The following is a 27844-nucleotide window of genomic DNA, read 5'->3' as shown; positions in this document are numbered from 1 at the left end:
GCGGACCAATGTTTATATGAACTTTTTGTCTTAAAATCACTCAAATAATCGTCTGTTGAATTTACTGTACATACTTAATTAACACCTTGTATAGTTCGGGTAAATACAAAGCATTTTAATTCCTCAAATCAAGGACTGATATATTTTTGTGAGCCAAAAAATTTGAAAATGTTTTCTTTAATATTCATTGAAACGAGTATACATTAAATTTCTTTGTAGGTATTGAAATAATAATCAAGACAATAATAACCTAGGTAAGTAATTTTTTAATTAACAATTTGATTTGAATATTGTGAATATCGAAATAAAGGCAAAATTTTAAACTGGTTTAAATTTTGCGGTGTTGACTGTTACCTACAGTGGCAGGTCGTGGATGCAGAAATGTACTCTACTCTGACGAGAAGTTTGAGCGTGATCTGTCACGTAGTTTGTTTACTGCTGTTCATTTTATTCGTTCATCTAAGATTTTTACTATGGATAATATTCAACAAAGAATTTTATGCTATTATATAGTCTTTCCGATCTCAATTGAAGAATCCAGAGGTTGGCAGTATGTATGAAATATTTGAAAAACTTGTTCCCGTATTTATTTAGCCATACCCATATACAGGTCTGGTCGAAGTAAACGTGGAAGTGGTAGAAATGTATACGCCCAGTTGAAGAATGCGAGCGCGGACAAAGGAAAACAAACACAGTTGCATTGGGCTACTGGGCAATAAATCTCAGTTGACAAATTGACTAGCAGTGCAGTGCAGCAATGCGGAATTTGGTGTGAATCAGGTAATTTTAATTTATTATTTATTATATAAATGCATCATTTAGGTACATAAAAGGTAAATGTGTCACCTAACATAAAATAATCATATTTTATCTAGATGAGGTAATCTAGTGCAGATAAAATCATAACGCTGCCTCTGTATATGTGTAAAATATTATTTGATAAGTTCATCTTCAGGAGGTTGTTCCTTGGATTGTCTCAAATTTTTGGCTCATGTTCATTGAATTCATAAAAATTTTTAAAGCTTTTTATTTACTTATTTTGAGTATTTTGTCAACCAATTTGTTGTACTTGAGTAGTAGTGATAATGATTGTCTAAAATTGAAAACATTTTTTTGCGTAAAAACTATGAATGCTACAAGATTTTACCAAGAACACGAAAAACTTGAAAAAGGATTGATCCATCATTAAAAAAATGAATTGATCCCAACGACCAAATAAAAAGTTCTGGTAATTGTTGAACTAAGACACTCAAGAATTTACCACTTGCCCAAGGCGGATGGACGCGGCTACTTCATCAAAACATGAGTCTCACTTAGGAACAAGTCCACAGCAAGTTTAACAAAAATCCATAGTAACATTCTCCAGATATTACAAAAAAACATAATTTTTTTCAAGAACTTTGACAATCAATAGCAGAGGAGCCAGACATTTTTTCTTAATGGAAGTTAGGTCAGACCATCTTCATTTGAGCCAAAGATTGTGGCAGTACCTTTTTGATCACGTGAAGTTTTTGATTAGCCAAAAATTATTTCATAAAGCAACTCATCACTGAGAAATTTATTTTAATTTTTCAATGTTACAGGTAGCAAAATACTCAAATGGACAGAGAAAGATTTAAAATTATATCCCTGAAATAAATAATTTCCGACAACACAACCTTCAAAAACGATGCATTGCAATTATCAGATTTTTCTAAATAGATTTACGCTAATATTTTTGGATTTTTTATGAATCCATATGTATTCATAAAAAATTCAAAAATTGCAAATGCAAAAATTTAAAATTGCATACTTCCAAAAAAATTTATACACGTATTTCTATGCGACGAATAATTTTAGAATAGTATTTTTAATACTGTTAATAGTGTTAACCAGTATCTATTTGTATGCCAATTTAATTAATATGAATTCACAAACCTTTAGTTAGTCAACATAAATTTGATCAATCTTCGTCAAAATACCTCCAAAAGTATTTGAATAAGTATAATACATTTTTTTCAATTCAACGTCCAGTACCTTGAAACTCACTAGCGTAATGGCATAATAATAAGAAAATGTACTTCTATGGTTTTAACTTTGAGCTCACATTTCGAAGAATTCACTTATACTTTAAATAGTTTAAATGATCTTTAGTAAAAGTTTATTACATTAAAAACTAAAATGTTCTATTTAAAAATAACCTAAATTCCAATCAACATATTGACATAATTGTAAATAGAGGTTACAAAAATCTAGGTTTTATTGTAATATGTGGTTTTATCATGACACAAAGGAGTTTTCGGTAAATACCTACTACAAAAATGTTGTATTTTAGTTTTGTTAGATCTAGTTTGTAACTTGCTGCCCCAGTATGGCGCTAAGACACAGTAACAAGATCACAATGTATTGAAATAATTCAAAATAAATTTCTGGTTTACGTATGTGAAAAAAAAAGAATTTACCAATTTTCGTCGTAGAATTGCTCAATGTTTAGAGAAAATTGGCAGACATTTGAGCGGTTACCTGTTAATTACTAATTTAACTAGGTCTTTATTACTTTTGTTAGAAATGCACGATGTTAATTTACTGTTTTGGATACTGCATGCGTGTGTTCTTGTTGTCTTCTCATAATTTGCATTTGTTGTTCTTCCCTCCTTCAGTTTTACAAAATACTTTATACGAGGATATCTTTGTAAATCTAGATTATTAGTTTGGTAAATACTTGTCAATAAACAGTTACTATGAGTTTTACTAATTATTCTATTATCTATTTACTAATTCTTCTTTAGAGTAATTCATTTCACTATTATTACTGTCGCTTTTCTATTAAACCTTATGCGAATCGAAAATTTTCCAGATTATCCTTTGACAGGAGCCTACTACGTTATTTTACATATAAGCTATTTGTAAACTTCGCATTTTTTCATAGAAATGAGATTTCATGAAAAACTAATGAATTTTGGTATAGGAGCGAGTATAGCAAAGTTGTAGAGAATATTAATTCTGCATCTCATGGTATGAAAATATACAGGGTGTTGCATTTAAAAAATACGAAATTTTTCAATTTTTCAATTGGCAATTTTGACATGATATTTTGGTCACCCTTTAGTACCCTTTATTTTTGATGTAGAATCCGAAAAAAAAATATATAAAAAATGTGTTTCCATTTAAAAAACCAAAATTGGTGTCTGGCCAGGAAAAGTGGAACACCCTGTATAGTTGAATATATTTTTAATTTGTACATTCCGAGAAATGTGGCGACACAGAAAAAAGAAAAATTCATATATTCCTCATTTTAACATAGATATTGGACTTTCCCGCACTAGTGGGACACGCTGTATAAAAAAGTTAGTATTTTCGTAGATTTCAGTACCTAAAACCTTAATGGTTTGAACGTTTTTTGCACCTGTTTATTCGTTTACTACGGCGTCTTTGAAAATACTCATATGGCATGACATAACATTCCTATTATTTGATAAGCTTTCTTTGTGGAAAACACTATTTAAAGAATACGGCGCCCTTAAGTCAATTTGAAACGAAAGTTTTGTTAACGATCTATATGTGGTTTAACTAAATTTATAAAATCAACCATTTGACTGATCCTTTTAGAGTAAAGGGTTATTTATTTATATTAAAAAAAAATCTGTTTAGATTGGCAGAAATACCGAATTAAATAAAAAAAAACTCCAGAAATTATATCATAACATTGACTTAGAAAACAACAACATACGTAGAAAGTTATATGCATGCATCTACAAAATTATTTCGAGGAACATCGGCCTAAAATAAAATAATCTCCAAAGGAATTTTTAACCGCACGCAGAACGATTTCGCCGGGCTACGAGATCGGCTGCACATAGAAGCCGATTGACCTTCTACGATCTGCACTTGATACGGACGCAGTATCCTTGAAGTGGCTTGTGACCGACCACCGGTCTGGTCAACGACTTCGCCAGTTCCATAACTCCGGTTAGTCCGCTTTTTAGCGTTACCAAAATCGACACGCTCCCAAAACTTTCGATATCTGATATTAATAACCAAAATGTGACATGGTGTTACAGATGTATTCGAATCGGATTTTACGCCGGTTTTAATAGGGTTTTGGGCAAAATAAAATTTAAATAAACAAGAACAAGCGTTTTAAATAGCATATATTCTATTATTAGCGGTCGTATTTTTTTCTGTTGTAAGTGTATTCACTAATTCAAACAAATTCAAAAGAATTTTGCTACAAAATCTTATCTTATTCGATACCAAAAGGTATCTAACTCCACAGACACGCTGAACAGGACAAATCCTTCCTAACCTTAAAAAAAAACTTAAAAATCCACAAAATTAATAAATTAGCTTCTATGATCCAGGTATGATTTAACAGCGACTGAAAAAATAGCCTTTAACTTTGTTAAAGATCCCCTATACCTAAATTAAATTGATAAACATTTATTTAGTTCTTTATGGGTCGCTACTCTAATAGAATTCGGTGATATATGCTATTTTATTTGGGACACTAATAAATACTGAAAGAACTAATACGAAGGTGTGAAAAATGTTTAGAAGTTGAAAGAAGACATTCTGGACATTTATAAAAATAAATTTGACAATTAAAAACCTGTGACAGCCAACCTAAAATGTGCGAAACAAATGGAAACATCATTTTAGGAAAAGGGAAATGTTTATTCGTAAATAAAATGAAAACCACTGGATTTAGGGGAACTTTAACAAAGTTACACTTAATTTTAACGCAGAATGTGAATACGTTAAAAAAAATAGGGGTTTCCATTTAAAAATTTCGACGGTTCCGCATTTTCTGAACTTCATATTTGATAAATTTTTTTGACCACCCTGTATAAAAACTGGAAAATTTTCATGACAAATTCGATAAATTAGGTCTTCTACAAAATGTCCAATTTGCACAAAAAAAAATAAATCTATGTTTCCGGGAAAACTAAATATTGCCGAGTCTGCATGTGTCAATTTTTGGTTAAAAATCAAAATATCTCGGAAATGGTCAATCCAAAGTAAAGAGTGTGCTATATGTTTTCAACTTAAAAATAAATGCTATTTCCAAAAATGTAATAATATACAGGGGGTTCCATTTAAAATAAGAAAGTTGGTATCGACTTCCGGCATAACCGGAAGTACGATGACCTTGAAAATATTTTAGTTTGGTAGGCCCCACGGTCCGTATCACATCATCACAATTTCAATAAATCCTTAGAGTGGTCTCCCAGATATCCATCGATGGAGTTCGTGGTGGGACTCCCTATATATTTGTGCATTATTTGTAAACTTAAAATTTTAAAATTAGAAGATCTCACCACTATCTTCAACCGCTGATAAATCATACCTGGATTTTAAATGTTGATTTGTCGATTTTGGGGGTTTTAAAACATTTTTTGATATTAGAATATTCTGGTGGTTTGGGCAATTCTGACATCGGATTCAAATCCAGCGACTCAAAATACCTACATAAGAATAAAGTGCTCTGGTCATTTGCACAAGACTTTTTTTATTTTGTGGAGCTGTGTAATTATACAAAATAAAAGCTAAAAATAACATGTCAACATTAGGGTTGCCAACTTTTACGTTCTTATTTTCAGGACAAAGTAGCTACAAATTCAGAACAATGGCGAAAATTAAAGACATTTATTATCTGTCTCATAAAACAAACAAAACTACGAGTATATATTTTTGGTAAAAAAACATGAATCGTAGAACATATTTTCGTTCATAAATTATCTACAACAAAATATGAAATAAACTTTAAAAACTACAAATAAAACAATATAGAATAAAAATATGTTCTTTGGTTTGAGATTAACTAAAAATGTAAAAATGTAAATAAATATTAAACTTTAAAGAAATAAGTAATTAAACAAGAATGCAGAGAGATTTTAGTTATACAGGGTGTATCTAAATAACACCGAAAAAATGTAAGGGGCGATTCTCTGATGAAAATTAATAGGGATCTTTGGTATAAAATTTTTTGAAAAAACTCTCCCCTGAAAAGTTACGCCCCTCCAAAAATTTCAAATAAATTTGTTTTTCTTTTTTATCTCCCATGTATATCAAGCTAAAGAAAGCAAACTTCATCATGTAAATATTTTTATTTTTTTTTTTTTAGAATTGTTTTAATTCCGATAATATAGGTTGACTTAAACACATTTGGCAACGCTGATAGTAAACTAATACCCAAATTCCGGGTATTTGGAACATCCCGATACTAAACATACAGACTTCGTAAACAATTATATACTGAGCTTAGGCAACTAACATTGCACGGCTGGTAATGTCAACTAAAAATCCCTAATTCTTAGCGTCACCAATATTAATGATTCGTTTACAATGAACAAAAACAAAAAATTTCTAAATAGTGCACCATTAAAGTTTGGTCAAGAATTTTATTTACACTTTGTATGTTAAAAGAGGTGCCGTAACATTTTAAGTCATGGTTCAAATTCGTAACAACTAAATGATATTTTGTCATAAGTATGTATTTCGCATTCATTCAGAAATAGTAAAACATATTTTCAATTGGTAACATACAAAATATACAGAAGTTTTGAAATTATTCCAAACTTCTTACATGTGAAATAAAAAAGTACACTTTTGGTGAAAAAAAAAGTTAGGGGGCACCCGGGTTTGAACCGGGGACCTCTCGATCTGCAGTCGAATGCTCTACCACTGAGCTATACCCCCAGTGCTTCCACACTTTACTACGAGCGGTAATAAAATATCGATTGGTTAAAAGTAAAAGGGTCGTTACACTATAATATGAAATTATAATAATCTAATGAAAATATTAAACGTAACAAAACAATTGTTTCACCTTCTGTCACTTAGGCAAAGAAAATATAAGACGATTATTAGCCCACTCAAGTGTACATTATACAACCAGCAGTGCACAGAGGTGCGTTGCAGGTTGCCTGACAATTATTTCATACCATAAAGAACAAAATATAAATGTTTAGTATCTTACTAAAAGGTAGTAAAAATCAAAATTAATTAAACCTTACTAAAAAATTACTTACATATTATCTGTAACTTGTGCTTTTCTCCCAGTTTCTTTTTTTGGAACAGCTGCCCTGGCTGTACGCGATTTTGTAGTTTCTTTCTGGAAACATAACACAACACATTACCAAAAAAATATAGAGGAAAATATACCAATACAGTTTGAAAAGAAATGTGAGATCATAAAGAATAAACATCAAAATTAATGCACCACTAAAAATCAGTCCTTTTTTTAATCATATCATAAGTATATTCCCTGGTAATGCTATGAAGATACAAATTTTTATTGAAATTTCAATTTTCGACGTCTTCAGGAATCGTATTCATTTTACCTGGAAATTGAAACACCCTATAAGGGTGTGCCAGCTAAAATAGCAGATGTCTACTTTAATAGAACTGTAGTCCCATCCTTAATAATTTGTTGAAAACTGTAAAAAAACAGTGACAAGGAAAAAATTAAAAACGAAGAATATCAATAATTAAAACTACAAATAACATATGATGAATATTGTCTATATTTTGAAGTTCTTTAAGGAAATCTATTTAATTACATAAAAAGTAGCAAAATCTGAAATATTATGTAAAACATAACTGTTGTACACAATATGTGTAATTTGCGGAGATAAATTATTTGAAAGGGTATAAGGTGTAATTTTGTTATAAGCGACTAGGCCTCTACTTCTGAGTCAACTGATTTAAACAATTAGTATAATAAAGAGAATTAAATTACTTAATTTGTAACCTCAGTGCATGAATCACATTATACTTGGTATCTCGACTTCCTTATAATACTTTTGTAAAAAAAGAAGTATATTTCTAGCAAATATAAACTGAGACAAACTGAGATAAATCAAATAAGATGTAGTGAAATAAAAAACGTTTTTACAGAAAGGGAACTATCAAGTTAATTCAAATAAATTAAAATACTTTTCTAAATAATCTTACCATATAAAGTCAAACGAAGTTCTTCAATACCAGAAATTTAGGTATGCACAAGATATAATTTTTAGTTTTAATTTTGGATGATTGTTTACAACTAAATGTTTACTAGGTATTCTAGAACTTAGTTCAGTGCTAGTTAGGGCACGAGACCCATAGAGTAGCTGTTTCCCCGCAATATCAGCAGAAAGGAGTCTTGTTTGTGGGGTTAAATATCTTTTGCATACCCAGATTTCTGGTATACAGTAAGTGAATTGAGTTTACAAGGACAAATGGACAAAAAGCGAAAGACACGAAAAAAAGGCATTCTTGATAAAAGTTTTTGCTTGGTTACAAAATACGAATCACCATGATGAACTTCAATTTTGTTGTACAGGGTCGGTCAAAAACACAAAAATGTTATTTTGCGTAAGAGTATACATACCTTATTTGCAAGATACGAAGAAAAGGCATTCTTGGTAAAAGTTTTTACCCAAAAAATATTATTAACAGTCGCGTTATCACAAATTTAATTTTTTATACTTGGACCAAATCTATTGTTACCTGTTACCTCACGAAAATTTAATCGCTAAAAAATTAAACGAATTTCTAAGTACGATATTCTATTGTAGGTGTTATTGTAAAACCATAGGCCTATAATGCCATGAACAGATATCGCGCATCATAAGTTCACTTTCGTAAAATATTGTCTTCGTGTCATTATTCTAAATTCATAGTTTTCTGGAGGACAATACCTGATGTGCTGGGATGCTACAGTTCCATCAGTAGAAAATATACATTCATCAGAAGACATAACATAATAAACTTATAAAAATCAACATTTCCATTTAAAATTTTGTCTTCTATCCACAAACAAAAATCTAGTCTTTTCGCTTCATCTCCGTCTTCCAATGTTTGATTAAAGTGTGGTTTGAACGGAAATATATATTTTAAATCTTCTGGACATGACTTTTTTCACAACTTATAACTGTTTATCACGATTTTTAAGGGACATCTGAGGAGTTTCTCTAAAAGACTGCAGAACTAAAACTAGTAGCATCGTTATGATCATATTTCTTCAAATTTAATTTTTGATAGCGTGACTGTTATTCATTTTTCAAGCCAAAACTTTGATCAAGAATGCCCTTTTTTCGTATCTTGCAAATTAAGGTATGTTTGCTTTTACACAAAATAACATTTTTGTGTTTTTGACCCACCCTGTACAACAAAATTAAAGTTCATCATGGTGATTCGTATTTTCAAAACAAGCTAAAACTTTTATCAAGAATGCCTTTTTTGTATCTTTCAATTTTTGGTACATTTGTCCTCTTGTAAACTTATTTCGCGGACATACTGTAGAAGATTGTAGATCATTGTTTGACTTTCAGATTTTTTAGAAAGTAAATTTCAATTCATCTGAATTAGTTCATCATCTTTGAAAATAGAGCAAAAATATATATTTTTAAAAAGAAAGGAAATTATTGAAACAATACTGTAAATTGATAAAAGAGAGTACATAATTTATACTTTTCAGAAATACATAACTGTCGTCTAAAAGTGATTGATTTGGTAATTTCTATCCTGTCAATAATAATTTATTATCATACTTAATCAATCAAAAAGATCAAGAAAAGATTGAGGAATACCTACTGCCAAATTTGACTTTGTCTAACTTATAATTTTATTAAAAATATAATATCATAGAGGAAGTAGGTAAATCACAATTCGTTATTGTTTGAAAAAATATGGAAGACAACTGTTAAAAAATTAATATCACTATATTTTTGAGTAATAGTTTGTGGGTTATGAATTTTGGAAGTAAATCGATGTATATCTAATTTTCTTAAATTTCATTGAACTGAAAAAACACAATACACGCTTACGAGATTTTCCAGATATTATAACTCAAAAACAAACATAAATTTGTTAAAAATTTAAGGGCGCTCCAATTTCAAAAATAGGTATTTCTAGTGAGGAAATCTATTGGCAATTAGATCCTTCACTGATGTATTGTCAAAATTCATGGCATTTAAATGATTAGAAGCGGAGTTATTGCATCTGAAGTGACAGTATGTTTGTGTCATCGCATCGGTACAAAAATGGGCATCGAATAAAGAGCTAATATTAAGCTTATTTTAAACTTGGTAAAACTTTTAGGCGGTTTAAAAACTGTCTGGAGGATATAAATGATGAGCAACATGTTGGCCAACCGAAATCCGTGATCACCGCAGATTCCATCGAAATTATGCGTGAATTTTGCAAAGATGAGCCAACATCTGTGCAATTCACGGAATTGGAATTCAGTAGGTATATCAAAAACATCAATTTATCGCATTTTGGCTGAAAAGTGCGTGCACGGTATGTTCCGCACGAGTTGACTAACGACAAAAAATTGTTCAGAATTTAACATTTGAAGAATATCATCCAGGAGTCCTAAAAGGACAAACCCTTCATTTACAACATTGTGACTGGTGATGAAACGTGGTGTTTTCAATACGATCCAGAAACCGAGCGCAAAAGTGCCGAGTGGAAGGAGCCAACCCAAAAAATCTCGTTTGGAGAAGTCAAATAAGAAGACAATGTTGATTTCCTTTTACGATTCCACACAGGTGGTTCTTTGAGCAAATAATTTGAAAAATAGCAGAAATTTTGCTGCTTCACACTCGAACACTCAAAGTGACAGCTATTATTCATTTTGTCAAACAATAACAAAAACGAGTGCACAACCAACTTGCTAATTTCTGTTTAGATAGTAAATAGTGAATCTAAAAACTGATTTTTTTAGACTGATGTTAACTGCGAGGAATAATAATTTTTTGTAATAAAATTGGTAGAAATGAGTGCATAATTTTTTTTTCAAATTATTGAAACCGGATGTAACATGCAATAAATCGATTTTAATTTTTTTACTCGAAAACGGTGAGTCATAAGAAAAACAGTCGAGATACCTTTTCTCTTCCAAATTGAACAAGGAATTCAAAAATATTATTATTTTAAGAAAAATCAGTGGTGTATCATTTTTTCCTTTAAAAATATCCAAAGACGTGCCTGTTTGCGCGCCACTGGTGAAACTGAAAACAATATTTTTATCGTAAAACATGTATTGTTGTTAATTGTCGAAGCTTGTAAAATTTCATTAAAATATTCTGAGCGGTTTCCGAAATACATATTTATAAATTTGCATTTTTTCAATAAAACTTTACCTCCCTGTAGATCAGAAACTAAGAGTTTTCGGAATATGGTACATATATTAAGGAAACATATCACATATCACTTGCACTATAACCATCGACTTACCAAACACCCCATATATCACCATGTATATCAGACTATATATCACGATAATTAAATTATGATATACAGGGTGGTCCGAATTTTATGCAGGAAACTTCGAGGGTAGATAGATCTCTTTAAAATAGTAGGTGTTTGCCTCGGTGTTTGCCTTATAAACATAGGTCTGGAATTTTTTGCTTATATCTCCGGAATCTATTAACCGATTTCAATAAAATTTAGATAATGTATGACAGTAGGCCTTGTATTTCCTAAAATATGAGATCTAAAGATTCAACCAGTGGTGTACAACTGGACAAGGTCACCCACTTTTTTATAAAAAAAACCTACGCCACTGTATTTTTTACACGCTATTGTAAAGGATTTATATTCTATTGCACAAAATAAGTAAAAAAGGTAACTCGAATTTTTTCCCTAAAGTTCACCGTTCTCGAGTTATTCATACCAACACAATCCCCTTGTAGCAGACACTTCTAAACATAATATTATAAGAATACTTATTTATATTTATGCTTAAAAGTAATTGCAATTTGTAAGCATATCAACAAAATTCTTTACACTCGTCGCTTTCATCTTTTGTAATAAAAGGCACAGAAATGAAATTTTAAGAGTATTTGATGACGATGTTTGGCTGAGTACACGAATAACGTCTCGGCAACTTGGAGTGAGTAAATTTGAAAAGTTCTACATAAGGATGGCAGAAATCCTGCAAAATCCTGCAATCTGTGCAAAATTTACTAATTTTTATCAGAATTCTTACTAGAAATACTTTGGACCGATGAGGCTGCGTTCACAAAGCGAGGGGTAGTGAATTTTCACAATTTGCATATTTGGTCACAAGAAAATCCTCATGAAATTCGGACAAAATCTTTTTAACACGAATTTTCTGTGAAAGTATGGCTCGGAATAATTCGCAATAAAGTATGTGGACCTTTCTTCTTGCCACCCCATTTAAATTCCCAGCCATTTCTAAACTTTCTAGAAAACCATCTATTTGAATTATTAGAGGATGTTCCATTAAATATACGACAAAATACTGGATACAAATGGATGGTGCTCCTTGAGGAGAATAATACAAGAATGGCTTAACGAAAATTATATGGGGTGATGGACAGGCAGAAGACCAAATTCCAATGTCAACCATAATGTTGGAGAGGGTCCAGTGTCTCGGCCAGCCGCCAGATCTAAACCATTTCTATGTTTGGGGTTACCTATCTGAAAAGTAAAGTTTACTCCAATAGATACTAGACTACAACTACTGTAGCGAATAGAACGCAGGTGTAATGAATTAAAAGAAAACCACCACATGTTATTAGCTTCAATTAGTTCCATTAATAGAAGATGTCAGAAATGTATGGATGTGGGTGGTTCGCATTTTGAACAATTGCTGTAAATACGTAACGTTAATTTTGTTTATTGTTTAGTTGTTGTTGCTTGGTAAATGTATTTTTATTATTATTTTGATAAATTATTCTTATTTGTAAAGATTAGGCCTCCAGGGAAAACTAAAATACACCAGGCAGACTACCTCACAGGTGATATGGAAAGAATTTTGTTGATGTGCACTTACGTTTAAGCATAAACATAAATAATAATATGCTTATAACATTATGGTTAACCCCACAAGTGGATTGTATTGGTATGAATAACTTGAAAATGGTGAATCTTAGGAAAAAATTCAAGTTATCTTTTTTACGTAGTTAGTGCATTAGAATATAAATCCGTTACAATAACTTGTAAAAAATACAATGGCGTAGGTTTTTTTATAAAAAGGGGGTGACCCCTGTCCAGTTGTACACTACTGGTTGAACCTATAGGGCTCATATTTTAGGGAACATAAGGTCTACTATCATACATTATATGTACCAAATTTTATTGAGATGGGTTAATAGATTCCGGAGATACAAATAAAAAATGATTTTTTTTAACAACTTCAACACCCTGTATCTCTAAAACGAGGCCGTTCCAGACCTATGTTTATAAGGCAAGCTCCTATTATCTTAAAGAGGTATATTTGTCCTCGAAGTTTCCTGCATAAAATTCGGACCACCCTGTATCACGGATATTTATAACAAATGTAAAATTTGCGAGTCTGTTAAAAAATGTAGTTATTCCGATAAAAAATAAGTGCACGGCGACAGATTAGGTAAAGTAAGAGCATCTAAACTTGTTTTTTTATTTAAATATCCCAACGAACTATTTCGAATGAATGCAAATTAGGCTGGATTTGGGAAGTGACGAATGATGTATATTCGTCTGATGATGAAAAACTAATTAGTTATGTGAAGTGAAATCATTTAAATTGATTACTATTTTCAAATTTTATTTGTTCAATGAAACTATAATATTATCGACCTTAGCTCAGTTTTTATTATTTTGTGATCGTATTTATTATAATATTGTATTCTTCTCTAAATAAAAAAGTACAGTAGCAATAGATTCTTATTATTTATCGGTTTTTTACATCAGCAAAAAACAGACAAGCATAACAAAATAAATATCAAAATTTGATTTATATCAGATATGATATTTATATAAATATCATGATATTTTCGACCTCTGAATTCATTTAAATTCCCTGCATCTAAAGAACGATGCAGAATGTAGAATTGAATATTTGATTGATTAATAATTTACTGGAAGATGTTACGACGACACTTTTAACAAAGGACAATCTCTCTGTTGGACATAAAGGACTACCTATGTCTACCTGTTCAGATAGTATTCAACAAAATGTGACACAAAACATTTCGTTTTCTTCACATAAATCAAATAAAGCATGACAAATCCTAATCTTTGAATTTTATTCATTTAAGGCAAATTATTTATTATTTCATCGCAAAAATACTAATTTCAACCGAAAAGTATTCTCTTTAATGCACTTAACTCTTTCCTAATTACGTTAATTAAGTAAATTTCACCTAATTTAAAAAAAAATACGTTCACAAACCAAATTTTGAGGTTATAGCAACATGTGGATATAGTTGCTATCTATCTATCGCATGAGCAATTTTGCTTTAAAATAAAACTAAAACATAAATTATTGGATGCACCAAATTCTGTTATTATCCGAATTAGTTTACTGTTAGATTGACAATTGAATATGAAACCTTAAAATCCTTGATACTATTGCTAGCAATCAAAAATATTATCATGTTTGTGGCCTTGAAGACGTATAGTCACATCACGCAATATTCACTAAACGAATAAGGAAAACATTTACCTTTATGGAAAACATATCGTCCAAAAGGCCCATATCATTAATGTTCAAATTTACCACACCTGTTGCACTTTATCAAACTAACAACCAACCGTTAAAAATGGCGTACTATCCATTGAAAACTGTTTAAAATTCAAGTCTGTTCTATTTCCCTTATCTTATCACCGTTTCTTATCAGGAATACACTCGCATTTTAGGGGAATAATGCCTCAGATACGATACCATAAATATTATGATTCATATAAAAATAGTCGATAATCTAAATCGTAGAGATAAAATAGGTGCGTACGTCGTTATCTCGGGTGAAACAAATTTAGATACAAACATGCAAATGCGGATAAATTGAAGATATCTGTTATTTTTAAAACGACTGGCTCCCATTGGGAGAGGAATTTTAAACACACATCTACCTGCAACGAGGAATTGCCGATGTGCCGTTATGCATCGGTATTTTAAAAAATACGGCCCTGAAATCTACCTTGCCCGAGGGCGCGTTGCCCGTTCGGATAAGATCCACGTTACTCGATTGGATTTTTTTTTCGTTTTATTATAATACCCATAGCGGTATTCTTTACAACTAATAAACATTACGAATTAATGTGTAATCTGCTTTGCATACCAAAGGCAAGATATTCGGGTTCTATGATTTATTTTTGTGTTGCAATGAACGGCTTAGTCAGGTGATTGACCATGCCCGTACGTTAAAAATATAAAAACGGACTTTGTATACAATTTGAGATTGTACTAAGGTCCCATAATTCCGTCAGTGTTAGGTAACTTGCACATATTTACTTTAATGTTTAGAAATGTTTAATGTTTAATGTTTAATCTATAATCTTAAAAATAATTAATTTTGATATAAAGCACAGGTTTTTAATTAAAAATTAATTAAATTTAATTAAAAAATTTAAAAAATTAATGCGCATGCTTGGAAAGATCTTGTTGATATGTCATCGCTGTCATCATTAGCATATTTTCTGTACTATTCTTTGGTTTGTTCCATTTGCAGGCCATGTAGACAAATTGGTGTGAGCAAAGATGGCAAGAGTGGCAAGAGCTGCCTTGTGATGGCGTATCTAATCCTTTAGGACAGGTACAAGTGCATTTGAAAATTTGTCCATCACTTAGAAAATAATCCGGTCAAAATAGACCAAAAAGTAGTGGTGAGTTTATAATAATTCGCATAGAGCTAAATATTGGTATAGGTCTTTGGTACACTATTATAAGTAAAATGTCAAAAAAGTTCCCACCGATTTGCTGTGTGCTGAAAAATGTCAAAAGGTCAAAGGTCGCAAATATAGGTTTTTGCATTTTTCTCATAAACGGTAAGTTGTCACAAAAACAGATCTGAAAAAAGTTGTAGATCATGTCTACAAAAATTGTTAAAATAGTTTTTTTCCTACAAATCACCATTCCTGTCATATCAACATTTCCTGTTATATCCTGTCATTTTCTGTCATATCAACATTTCAAACATTTAATATAAGATCTATATTGATCTGTTTAACGAAAACTAAACAATTCTGAATGAATATACACTCAAAACACACATGCTACTTACATCATCGATGGAGGAGATCTATTACACCGGATTGTATGGGATAGAGAAGAAACATTTAACGTTATTTTTTATACATTCAGTATGTACATAGACATTTTGGTCATACAGTGACTATACTGTTTGATGGTTATACTAATTATAAGAAAAACATTAAAGCTGCAGATCTACAAAAACATATTCACCTTCTGATGTCATTTTTGCTCCATTTTTGATAGTTCCAACAAACCAACAACAATTTCTTGCAAATACTCACAACAAGTCTCGCTTCGTTTCAATGTTATGTGCGAACATTATAGTAAACCAAGCTGATAATGACGCTGATGTCTTTATAATTGAAACAGCAATAGAGCAATTCAATGAAACAAATACAACCTTCGTTGTTGGTGAAGATGTTGATTTATTAATACTACTGACTGGACGCACTCCATTTGATCGTTTGTTTGATTCGTTTATTACCTGGGAAGGCTCATGAATAATCAAAAATATATTTATCGAAGAGTTTATCATCTTATCCAAAATGTCAAAATCATATCTTATATTTACATGCAATAACTGACTGCGATACTACAGCAGCAATGTTCAGAAGGGGTAAAACATCAATATTTAAATTGGTTGAAAAACGTAATGATTTAATCAATTATTGATTGCGCAAAAGTATTTAAAAAGATTTACTCTTCTCCAGAAGTCATCATCAAAAACGGGATTCGCTTTCCACTTGCTGTTTTCCTCCAACATCAACACTTATATCGAGTATACCTCGGAGTATACTATCAAGATCAAGTGTGGCTAGGCAATCAACTGAACCCAGAAAGAAGACTGGAGTTAGAAATTAATAGATAACATTTTGCAGCCAACAATTGATTGAAATTTTCCCGAAATCAACAATAATTCATTCCAGTTTAATCATAACCAATAGTACCCTTTTCTATTGAATAGAATATTATCTTATAAAACTGAATCACAATACATCGTGGAGTATGCCTACCGGGGAAACCACGTTAAAAAAAACACGCCGAGTACACTATCTCATACGTAGTGCGGAAATTCGTGCACTTCAACTTTTGAAATGATGATATCTCAGAAATGGTGATTCGTAGGAAAAAAAGTATTGGGACAATTTTTGTAGACAATTGAACAGTCTACAACTTTTGTCTAATCTACTTTTATGATAACACTTACCGTTTACGAGAAAAATGCAAAAAGCCGATTTTTGCGACCTTTGACCTTGAATACATTTTTTAGCACGCATGGGATCAGTGTGGACATTTGACATTTTACTTATAATACTGTACCAAAGACCTATACCAATATTTAGCTCTATGCGAATTATTGTAAATTAAAATGTCTATTTTGACCGAATAAAAGCCTAAAAGTTTGTTATGTTTATATAAATATTACCCATAGGTTTATTGTATGTAAACTAGCAGTTTACATCGATTGTATATATTTTCCTCTTCATACTGGCTTAAACTTCACTGATAACTGTAAATTCATGCATTTTTAGTACATAATCAGACGAAATGGAATATTCTCCCTTTTCGATGAGCTTCTTTCCTTCAAAGTATACAAAAATTGCACTCATACTGGTCATTTAGGCATGATAATTAATATATCAAAAATTGTTATAAAACTTAGGAGAAAGAAAAAAAGAAATCACAAAATTGACATACACGTAACCAAACTTTTCTTGAATGATATGCTGCTGCTTACACGAAATTATCTTTAATGCGCATGCTCAGTAACAATGATATAATTTTAATTTATTAATTACTGTAAAAGTCAATATTCTATAATTTTAAATATACAAATTCTATAATTCCTTTAGTTTGTCATTTGGGATTTGAAACTTCTTAAATGTTTCTAATATTGTCAGAACATTGCGTTATTTAAGGTTATGACAAAGAAGACATTTTTTTGGCACCTATGTCAAAGTACATACGGTCGAAAATCGATCTAGTAAAAAAAAATTGGAATTTTTCAATGACAATGTGGACTATGGGGTTGCCTGTTATTTGGCGTATGTAACGTCACTACTAAAAATTTTATTGATCCAGTCTCCCTGAATCTTTCAATTAATCTCTTCAGAGTCGATGAAGTTAAATCACTATTCCGACCACATTTTGTATGAAAATTGTAGAGAACTGTAGCTGCCAAACCATCACTATTTTTAAAATACATATTGCTCAACCATGTTGTTCTTTTGTGTAACACTCCATTTTTTATAACCCCGAACTGTCAGAGGTCATGCTGTCTTTTTTTTCGTTTGTAACACTACCGCACAAATGGTACAAAATTTAAATATTTCGTAAATTCTGGAACGCCCTATATAATCATGTAGTGAAGATATTTGAAATCCCTTAGAGGTTGTTAATTTATTCATTAACGAACAAAGTTTGGCGCGCAAAATAAATGTTTCTAACGGGTGTTTGCTGCCGCGCTAAATCGTGACGTCATTTAGTGCGATCGAAGAGATGAATAGCAGGAACAGGACAACCCAACAGCATGGGCATACTAAGTAACAGAAGTAAAGAGATAGCCAAATTCAGTGTGCTTCAAGGCGTTGGGCTTTTCTTTAGATTAGGTTCCGTCTCGTCGGTATGGGACTGTAGACTAGAAGGTAGACGCCCGAGAAACTGATTGTGTTCTCGGTCGCACTAAATGACGTCATAATACGTTCTTGATAACGTGACAAAAATTAAATGTTTATATAATGTTAAACATCTATGATTACTTTGTAACATTTAGGCCCGGTACTTTGAGACTTGGTTAAAGCTTGATTAATTAATCAGGCGATTAGACTGTGATTATACTATAAAATAAATCAGTATATGTACAGTCTAATCGCCTGATTAGTTAATCAAGCTTTAACCGAAACTCAAAGTACCGGACCTAAATATATTAATTTTTTTACCACTGTTAGTTGTCGGTTAATTAAGCAGTTCTAAAAGAAAGTAAACTTTATTTTTTAAATTTATATTCCAGTGAAAAAAATCCTTTCGATTTCCAGATACAAAGTGATAAAATCTGAAAAAATGCATTAAAATATCTTCTGCGTTCAATTTCTGTCCGTTTCTAAGAAAAAAAAAAAGGAAAAAAATGGAAAAATGGAAAAATGGGAAAACGAGTCTGTTCTCAGTAAATACAATTTTTTTTATTTAAAATAAGTCGACATACTTGAATAAAAAAATCGTAAGTATGTAACTCCAAAAAATCATTGTTGTAAACATTTTTAATTTTCTGAACGGTAGTACCCCGTATCCCCGTCACTGATTGGCAGATTTGTGTACTAACCCAGCAAATTTTTGCCTATAATTAGTTAAGTCATTAGCCCAAGCCTCATCAATCTACGTCAAGAATCTTAAGAGATATATAAATAAATGATATATTTCTTAGATCTCAATACCCTGTAAAGCGTTTCCGAACACATGTTTATAAGAACTTTTTTTGCGAATATGAGACCACCACAATCCACCATTAAACCTTAACGGAGTATATGATTAACGCACTGTATAAACATAAGTTTGCAATTATTTTATTTTCATATTAAACTTAATTGCAAACAACAGTTGAGGATAATGTTGTACTTCAAAATTCGACTATGTTTTTAAAAGTCGCAATATTTCTATAAAAGAAGCCTGTATGGTGCAGTTCCCGCCATAAAATAGGAACATCAATCACGTAAAGCAGCTTCACAATTTTCAGCGACCTCTGGAAGTCTTTTTGCGAGGCTCTGCAGACGCGATTACTCCAGAGCAGTCCAGAGACATCCACGACGACGTATAGAAGCACGCGATCTATAAAAAATTAACGATATTTCGAAATTTTTCACCGAAGTTTCCAAATTTCAACCGTCAAGCCACCCGGATTAGACCAGGGTCGATAATTTTTTAAACCAAAAAAAATTATAGTAGGATGAAACCCATTGGAAAAGAAAGAGAATATAACAGAAATGAAAGGAAAAATAATTTACGGGCGATCTGAGGTCGGGAAGGGGTAGGGGGTGAGTTTTTAAGGGTAAAAAACGGTTTCCCTTGATTTCCAGAAAAACTATAAGTCTTATGGAAAAAAGTTAAATGACAAAGTTGTAGGTAATAAAAAGATCTACAACTTTTGTATTTACACTTTTTCACATAACCTCAAAATTTATGTGAAAAATTCAAATAACCAAGTTTTTGGTTTTTTATTTCTTTTAAAAAAAAAAAAAAATTCACGAAATTTGGTGAAAACTTACCTATTTATGTCCCAAACACGCTGTAATTTTTTTTGATTTGAAGTATTTATTTTTTCACCTTATTTTTACTTAATATCGAAAAAGCACCCTAATTTTCAATCGAAAATTCTCACGTCAAAATATCTGTTTTTTTATAAACGTCGGTGGGCTTTTTCTTCGTTGAAATCTCTACTTTCTGATGGTGTAAAAAAATATACATTACTGTGGTAAGTTTTCTCAGGAAATGCAAAGAAACGAAAGAAGATTCTACAACTTTCTCAAAATATTGTAGATGTCTTATTAAATATTAACTTTATTACCTTATTAGGTTGTTAATTATAATAGTATATTTCGACTTGTAATTTTTTTGTTTATCAATGTAACATGGAATCTTACGTTTTTCGAGTAATTAAAGTGTAAATTTTAATAAATAGCTCAAAATTGTACATATTGATTAGAAAAAAATTTTCGGATTCTAGTTCGTTTCTTTGCATGGGCTATGAGCTTTTCGAATATAATAATGTCACATTTCTAATTGGCATTAATGAGAAATTGGTAGACAAATAAAGATGTTTTTCACATTTTCTTACAAAGTTTTCCATTTTTAGGTCCCTTGCGACACTTATGCCAAAAAAATTATCACTACTAGTTTCAGTGATCTTTATCGCTATGAATTATTGGCCAATTGCCATTGTGTCACCATATTTGACTGTCTGAAATTGTTTCACAAATTTATAAAAGTTAATAGTACAAACTTACGAGTATAGTCAAGCTAATGTTTGCTGACTTTTAAGGAACGAGTTTCAATACAAAATTTACAGAAATGAACGCTAGACGCGACAAAAATATTGATTAAAAACGATGAGGCACTATGACCAAAATGGATTTGGCGACGACGGCGACGTCTCAAATATCAAGCATGTCTGTATTACAGCAGCCACTTCTAAATTTTTCATAGACTTAATTTTGAAAATGTCTAAAATGTGCAAAGGATATATTTATCAACAATTGATTGAATGATTGATTTGTTGACGAACATACATCACACATAAATGTTAATGTCTGTTTATAGGGTGATCTCATTTGAGTAATAAGACAGCTTGACTGAATTTCCAACGAAAATGGAAATGAGAAAATATATTCACTGAATTTATGGCGCGTGGACAAAACTGGGGTCATCCAGAAAAAACCTATATCGAGTATTTTCTTGGGGACACTATATTTTATAATTTATCACATACCAAATAAACAATTATTTGACCTTAAACGTTGCAGACAGTAGCAGATTGTTGTTATTACTGGCTGATATAACTCCATAATTAGCTCATTATAATATTCACAATAAATAAATAACAAACATAGAACGATGCAGCTCCGTTTACTTGTATCAATTGTTCTCCAAGAGAGAGGTATTCCTCGAAGTTTAAATTATAAAGTAAGCGCATATTTCAACTACCGAGAAATGCGTTTGTTTCTTTTTCATTAATATTTAAGTTCAGCTTACAATAAAGTAAAGTACCTATCGGGATGGGTGCCATTACAGTAGCGAAGAAGAGACTTCTTCAGCATGGCGTAATAACCTGATACATTGCTTTAAAGCACTACAACAATTAAATTTTAATAATTTTTTTTTATATATAAATAGCACAAATCGAAAAGTCAAACCTCTATTGACATTCGTTTTGTATACATATAGACTACAGGAAGACCATTTTGTCCGTGTTATGATATATTAAATTTGTCCCTCCTTGTATTCCGTGTTAATCGACGCCTATGCCTGTCGGCACGAAGCATAAAATCATACTCTAATAAAAATTTCTTCGATTTGATTAGCTGAAGAGAGAAATGACGTTCATAATCCGAATGGATTTAAATAAATTCTTCAGTAAAAGCAACAAATTGGATTCTCAGTTAATTAGAAAATAATAATCGGACGGGAACATTATTATTAGATACGTTGTTCATTTCCTCCATTTCTACAACGTTAATTGCGACTCGAGACGCACTGCCACCCAAGAGCAATTCACATAACAAAAATTAACCCGATACTATACTAATTATACATTTTGATTGATGACCTCACCCAACCGAGAATATAGTGAGATACCAAATATCGAAACGGAGCTAGGTTAAAATTGTGAAGGTTTTTTAAGAAACGAATAATAACAGCTCCACAAAAAAAGTGGAATATCTGAAAGACAAGACAATCGTATCTATATATTTCTGGAGTCGCTAAATCCGAATCCGGTGTCCGTTTGACTCGATTAGCTCTGGTTGAAGGTCACTTCAAGGTCAAACATAGTAAATCTATTGCCATCAAAGTAAACGTACATATCTATACATTTTTGGGGTCAGTAAATCTGAATCTGAAGTTCGTTTGATCCGACCAGGTCAGCGTTAAGGTCAGTTCAAGGTCATATGTAGAAAATTAATTGCCCATAAAGTAAACCTACATATCCATACGTTTTTGGGGTCGATGAATCCAAATACGGTGTCCGTTTGATCCGATCAGGTCTGCTTTAAGGTCAAATGTAGAGAATTAATTGCCAACAAAGTAAACCATTGTATTTATACGTTTTTAGGGTCGCTAAATCGGAATTCGGTGTCCATTTGATCAGAACTGGTCTACGTTTGCCCACAATGTAAACCCTCATATCTATACATTTTTGGGATCGGTGAATCCAAATCCGGTGTCCGTTTGAACAGATCAGGTCTGCGTTCAAGGTCAAATGTAGAGAATCAATTGCCAACAAAGGAAACCAATATGTTTATACGTTTTTGGCGTCGCTGAATCCGAATCCGGTATCCGTTTGACCCGAGCAGCTCTGGGTTAAGGTCTGTTCAAGGTCAAATCCCAAATCGCTTCAGCGATCCCAAAAACGTATAGATACAATGGTTTACTGTGTTAGCAATTGATTCTCTACATTTGACCTTGAACTGACCTTAAAGCAGACCTGATGGGATCAAACGGACGCCGGATTTGGATTCACCGACCCCAAAAATGTATAGATATGTATATGTGGGCAATTGATTCTCTATATTTGATACGTATAGATATATTGGTTTCCTTTATTGGCAATTAATTCTATACATTTGACCTTGAACTGAGCTTAACCCAAACCTGGTTGGGATAAAACGGATACTGAATTCGGATCAGCAACCTCAAAAAATATTGTTTTACTTTGTTGGCAATTGATTCTCTACATTTAACCTTAAACTGACCTTAACCCAGAGTTAATCGGGTCAAACGGACACCTGATTCGGATTCAGCGATCCTAAAAACATATAGATACCAAGGTCGTGTCATTCGGATATTTCACTTTTTTTTGTGGAGCTGTGTAATAACAAATTCAGACTGATCAAAGAAGACCACAAGAGACGAAAATGTGACAAAATGCTGAAAATATGAGTAAAAAATACGTGTCCACACAAAAGTGAAAATGGTATATGCGAAATGATCAAAATTAAAATAAAATTGAGTATGTCCTGAATATACAATAACTTTGTTGTCATAAAAGGAAAATAAATTAATAAATAAATAAATAACTCGACAGGACTTAAAGGAGAATGTTTCAAACAAAATTCGTAGAATTCAGAATGTCACATTCATTCAATTTTGAATTGAGCTAAATCATACTAATAGTTTTAGTCGAATGAGTACATTCAATTCTATTATTTTTATATCAATTATTTTATGCAAAAAATGAGTTTAACCTTGAAATAACAGCAAGTATATCCTGGAAAAATTCTTTGAGCCCAGATTCCAACGTAAAATTTGCTGCCGTGTTGGTTTGCTAGCATTAAAATAGCTTATTCCATTTGATATTAAGTTGACCTTAGTTTGACCTTGCAATTTGTGAAGGTCAAATCCAAGGTCATTGTTTTGCTTGCAACATTTTTCTCCAGAATTCGATTTTGCTGAGTTATTTAAAATAAATATATAGTTTGATATTCAAATGCGCTCCAACCTGCAAGGACATACCGGAAACACTTTCTTACCCCATATTCGACGTTCTATCGATTGCTGAAAAAAATAGGGTGTTCCATTTAATATTTCCAACTTCATCTTGTTGTGACAAACTGGATTGGACAAAGTTAAATACAAGGTCAATGGTTTTCGATTCATACAACTTTTATCTGAATATTTTTTGACAGGACTCAATCCTGTAAACTTAACGGGGGGGTTGATATATTTTGGGACACCCTGTATTATTTAATAAACATATGGCCATTTCCATAGTAAATGTGATTATCGGGATATAACACCATACAGGGTGATTCAGTCATAATGTCATTAATTTCAAGGCCCAATAAAGACAGAAAATCGAAAAAAAAAGAAATTTTACTCGACCTTTTAAAAAATAAGCAAATTATTCCTTAACTCCTGTTATCTCGCCGGCTGGCGGACTACAAAGCGTTCAAACGTTGAAGCGAAACAGCTGATTTCCCCAGTCGTCTTGAATTTTGCAATTGGTTTCAAAATCAAAGTGTAGCGACTTAATGACTGAATCACTCAGTATAACTTTTATTTTTCAAAATGTAAACGGGATGATAAACTTGTTATTCTTCATTTCATTGAAGCAGGAGATAAAACAGGTTCTGAAAACCAAATGTGCCATAGATACTGCTTTTAAATTTTACTGATACTTCATACCAATTAAAAATAATGTTGCTTATTATTTTTTACGATAACTTCGTTATTTTTTAATGGAACTGTTTTTGAGATGTCAAGCATGAATATTAAGCTGATTTTTTATCTAAAACACTTTAAACAGTAATTTGTTTTTTGCTAACACTTTTTTGTTAGCAGAAATTTTGAAGCTTACTGGAAAAAAAGATATATCTACGTGTTGCATATGGGTAAAATGTATATTATTTTCTGATAAAAATTGATTTCAATTTTAATACTACAGATTTCAGCTATGGACAATCGATTGTTAAGGTGTATTCTAGTATAACTAAACTTCACTACTTTGCTAAACCTATAACTAAATTAAATATTTTGTACGATTTACATCAAATATTGATATAATACTGCAAAGTGAAGTTCACAGGGCTATATCTTAGAAGGACTTTGGAATAAGTTTGTCTAAATCGAAAAAATATTTAACTCAGTTTGAAATTTATTTAAAAAAGTCCGCACATTCAGCTTTCGTCGGTTTTATGCTGAAAATCAGATTACTGTCCTCCCTCACCTTCCTTACTCGCCAGGTATGGCTCTTTGCAATTTTTTCTTATTTCAACGACATCAAAGTAAATTCGTCGCAGACTTTAAAGGTCATTTCAAGTGAAGCTATCCAGGACTGGAAGCATTAAAAATGTATGCGTTTGTGTGAAATAGATTAATTAAGTTGATTGAGTAAATATTTGAACTACTAAAAGATAAATATTAAAATAGTTACATACATGTAAAACTATGATAGAAGGCATTCTAATGATATAGTTTTTCCGATCTGAATTGAAGACCAAGGAGCTAGGCAGTATGTATCAGGTTCGGTCGCTAAGCAGCAACTCGGCATTGAAATATTTGAAAAACTTGTTCCCATATTTATTTAGCCATACCCATATACAGGTCTGGTCGAACTTAAGGTGGAAGTGGTAGAAATGTATACGCCCAGTTGAAGAATGCGCACACTGGCAAACGGTGCACAAACACAGCTGCACTGAGCGACCGGCCATAAATTTCAGTTGTTCACAAAATGCCTAACAGTGCAAAACAGCAATGCCGAGCAGTAATATATTTTAATGAAAATGTAAATGCTTTTTGATATGTCATAACCAAAATTTACCATCAATATAATAAAATTGTTTGAGGACATAAATTAAAATATGGTGTTGGTCAAATGAACATATAATAGCAATTTTCTACACATTATATAGAAATTATTATTTTTTACCTTTAGTAGAAAACTTTTTTAAGGACGCCTACGAAACTCATTAAATTTTATTACTAGGCATTTTTATATATGTTCAACTGACTTCGGAAAGACTATAATAAATCCTTGGTTTCCTTTTTTAACCTAAGCCTAAAAAAATATCATTTTGACGCATAGTTTATTTCCGCAGAAGTCGCATTCCCTTTACACAGATTCAGTCCGACAAAACTGCACACAAGAAACAGCGACCATAATTTTATTTCTATTATCATCCTGATCGCTGCATAATATCGTTAATGCCGCATAATTCCACGTTGTTGCCCGGCGATGTACCGTACAAAAAAACAACAATCCCGCCTCACGTACCACCTCGGCTATAAAAAACGGGGTTTTAAGTGGGTACGTGTTTCAGAAAATTGCCCACTTCCTAGTCACCGGGACGGAAACTAGGATGATGTGCTTAATTGCGTCGGTAATTACTAATTTAGTAACACTCTCGTCCATCGCGAACACCGATGTACGGTTATGCAACTCGGAACGAATTCCTCTGCACGAGCAGGTATTCTCCGTAATCATTTTCCTTATTAACAGTAATCAGTGACGCTCGTTATGCACTCAGAAGACATTTTAATTAATGTAAAAGTTTATCTGTTGTACCTACACTCATAAATATTTTACGTACAATTACGCACTATAGTAGGATCGTATACGATGCAAAGTAGAGCAAAAAATTGTCGGCCTTTTATCAAAGGAAAATCGTGTCATCATTTTTAGGAGGCGTAAGATAAATCATTTCAAATTTAAAATGAAATTCAATGTAAAATCTGAAATACCGCTGCATACGCACTGTGTTCTGGTAGTAGCTGTAGTCGCCCAGGTGCATCGAGTGTACGAACTGGTCGGTTATACGTCAAATACTAACCTGGCGAGCTTTGCTGTCAATTAGAGAGCGCTTCCAAAAAACAAGTAAACAACAGTGGCGCGTACAGAGGTAAAATGTAGTACATATGTGGAATTTAGGCAACAAATTGGATTTATAATAAACTACATTTAAAATAAATAGTTTATGAGAATAAAGGAATTTTTGTAGCAACAAGGGTGCCAGACCTGAACTGATCCCCTCGTCCCTTCATAATGTATAAAGAAATTATTCAATTTGTAAAACCCTTAAAGGCGTACTTCATTGGTTCCCTTGACAGGCAATGATTTATTACTTTGCATCGAATATGATCGTACTATAGATCATTAGTTATTTTGACGCCACTGTAGATAATGTAAAATTCCATCACAAATTACGCATGTAATTTTACGCTTTTTGTGTAATTCACCCAAAATATAAATTTAAGTTATATGTATATTTACGACACCAAAAGTGTAGTTTTACTAAGAAACAGGAAAACTAAATAGTAATTTTAAGAGGAAAAAAAATCCAGTTTGTAATATTTTTGGAAAATATCTTTTTTTACATACATAAATATTTTTCCAATACAGATTATGTTAGGTTAGACAGCCTCTTTCCCGATATGGAAGAAGGCCCGTCTTGTTCTAGTTCCGAAACAGGGGAAGGACGGGGAGCGGCGTCATGCCGATGATACTGAGATATTTGGAAATGCACTACAAGATCATCAAACTCTACAAGACGATATTAATTCCATCGAGCACTGGTGCTATGTTTGACTCATCCCTCTGAATTTAAATAAGTGTACTTTTATACATATTGGTAAAAATAATCCCAAGTCAACATATACTTTCAGTCAAGGTCAACTTATAACAACTGT

General features: G+C 31.9%; 1 protein-coding gene and 1 non-coding gene across 2 annotated transcripts in view; both read right to left on the bottom strand.

The window, feature by feature from the left end:
• LOC108908637 overlaps window positions 1–14512 on the bottom strand; it is a 144349-nt gene extending 129837 nt beyond the window's left edge. The window contains exons 1-2 of the mRNA XM_018712734.1: window positions 14423–14512; window positions 7011–7093 (exon numbers count right to left, since the gene is read on the bottom strand). Of these exons, the coding sequence (XP_018568250.1) occupies window positions 7011–7093; window positions 14423–14455 (116 nt within the window). The 5' untranslated portion in view covers window positions 14456–14512. The remainder of the gene's footprint in view (window positions 1–7010; window positions 7094–14422) is intronic.
• Trnac-gca lies at window positions 6607–6678 on the bottom strand. Its single transcript has one exon. It is a non-coding gene; the product is annotated as a tRNA-Cys (tRNA).
• Window positions 14513–27844: the final 13332 nt, after the last annotated feature.

The sequence above is a fragment of the Anoplophora glabripennis genome, unplaced genomic scaffold, assembly GCF_000390285.2.
Source record: "Anoplophora glabripennis isolate ALB-LARVAE unplaced genomic scaffold, Agla_2.0 scaffold432, whole genome shotgun sequence".
Taxonomy (NCBI): Eukaryota; Metazoa; Arthropoda; class Insecta; order Coleoptera; family Cerambycidae; genus Anoplophora; species Anoplophora glabripennis.
Note: the sequence above shows the minus strand (reverse complement) of the source record. Positions and strands in the feature narration are given on the sequence as shown.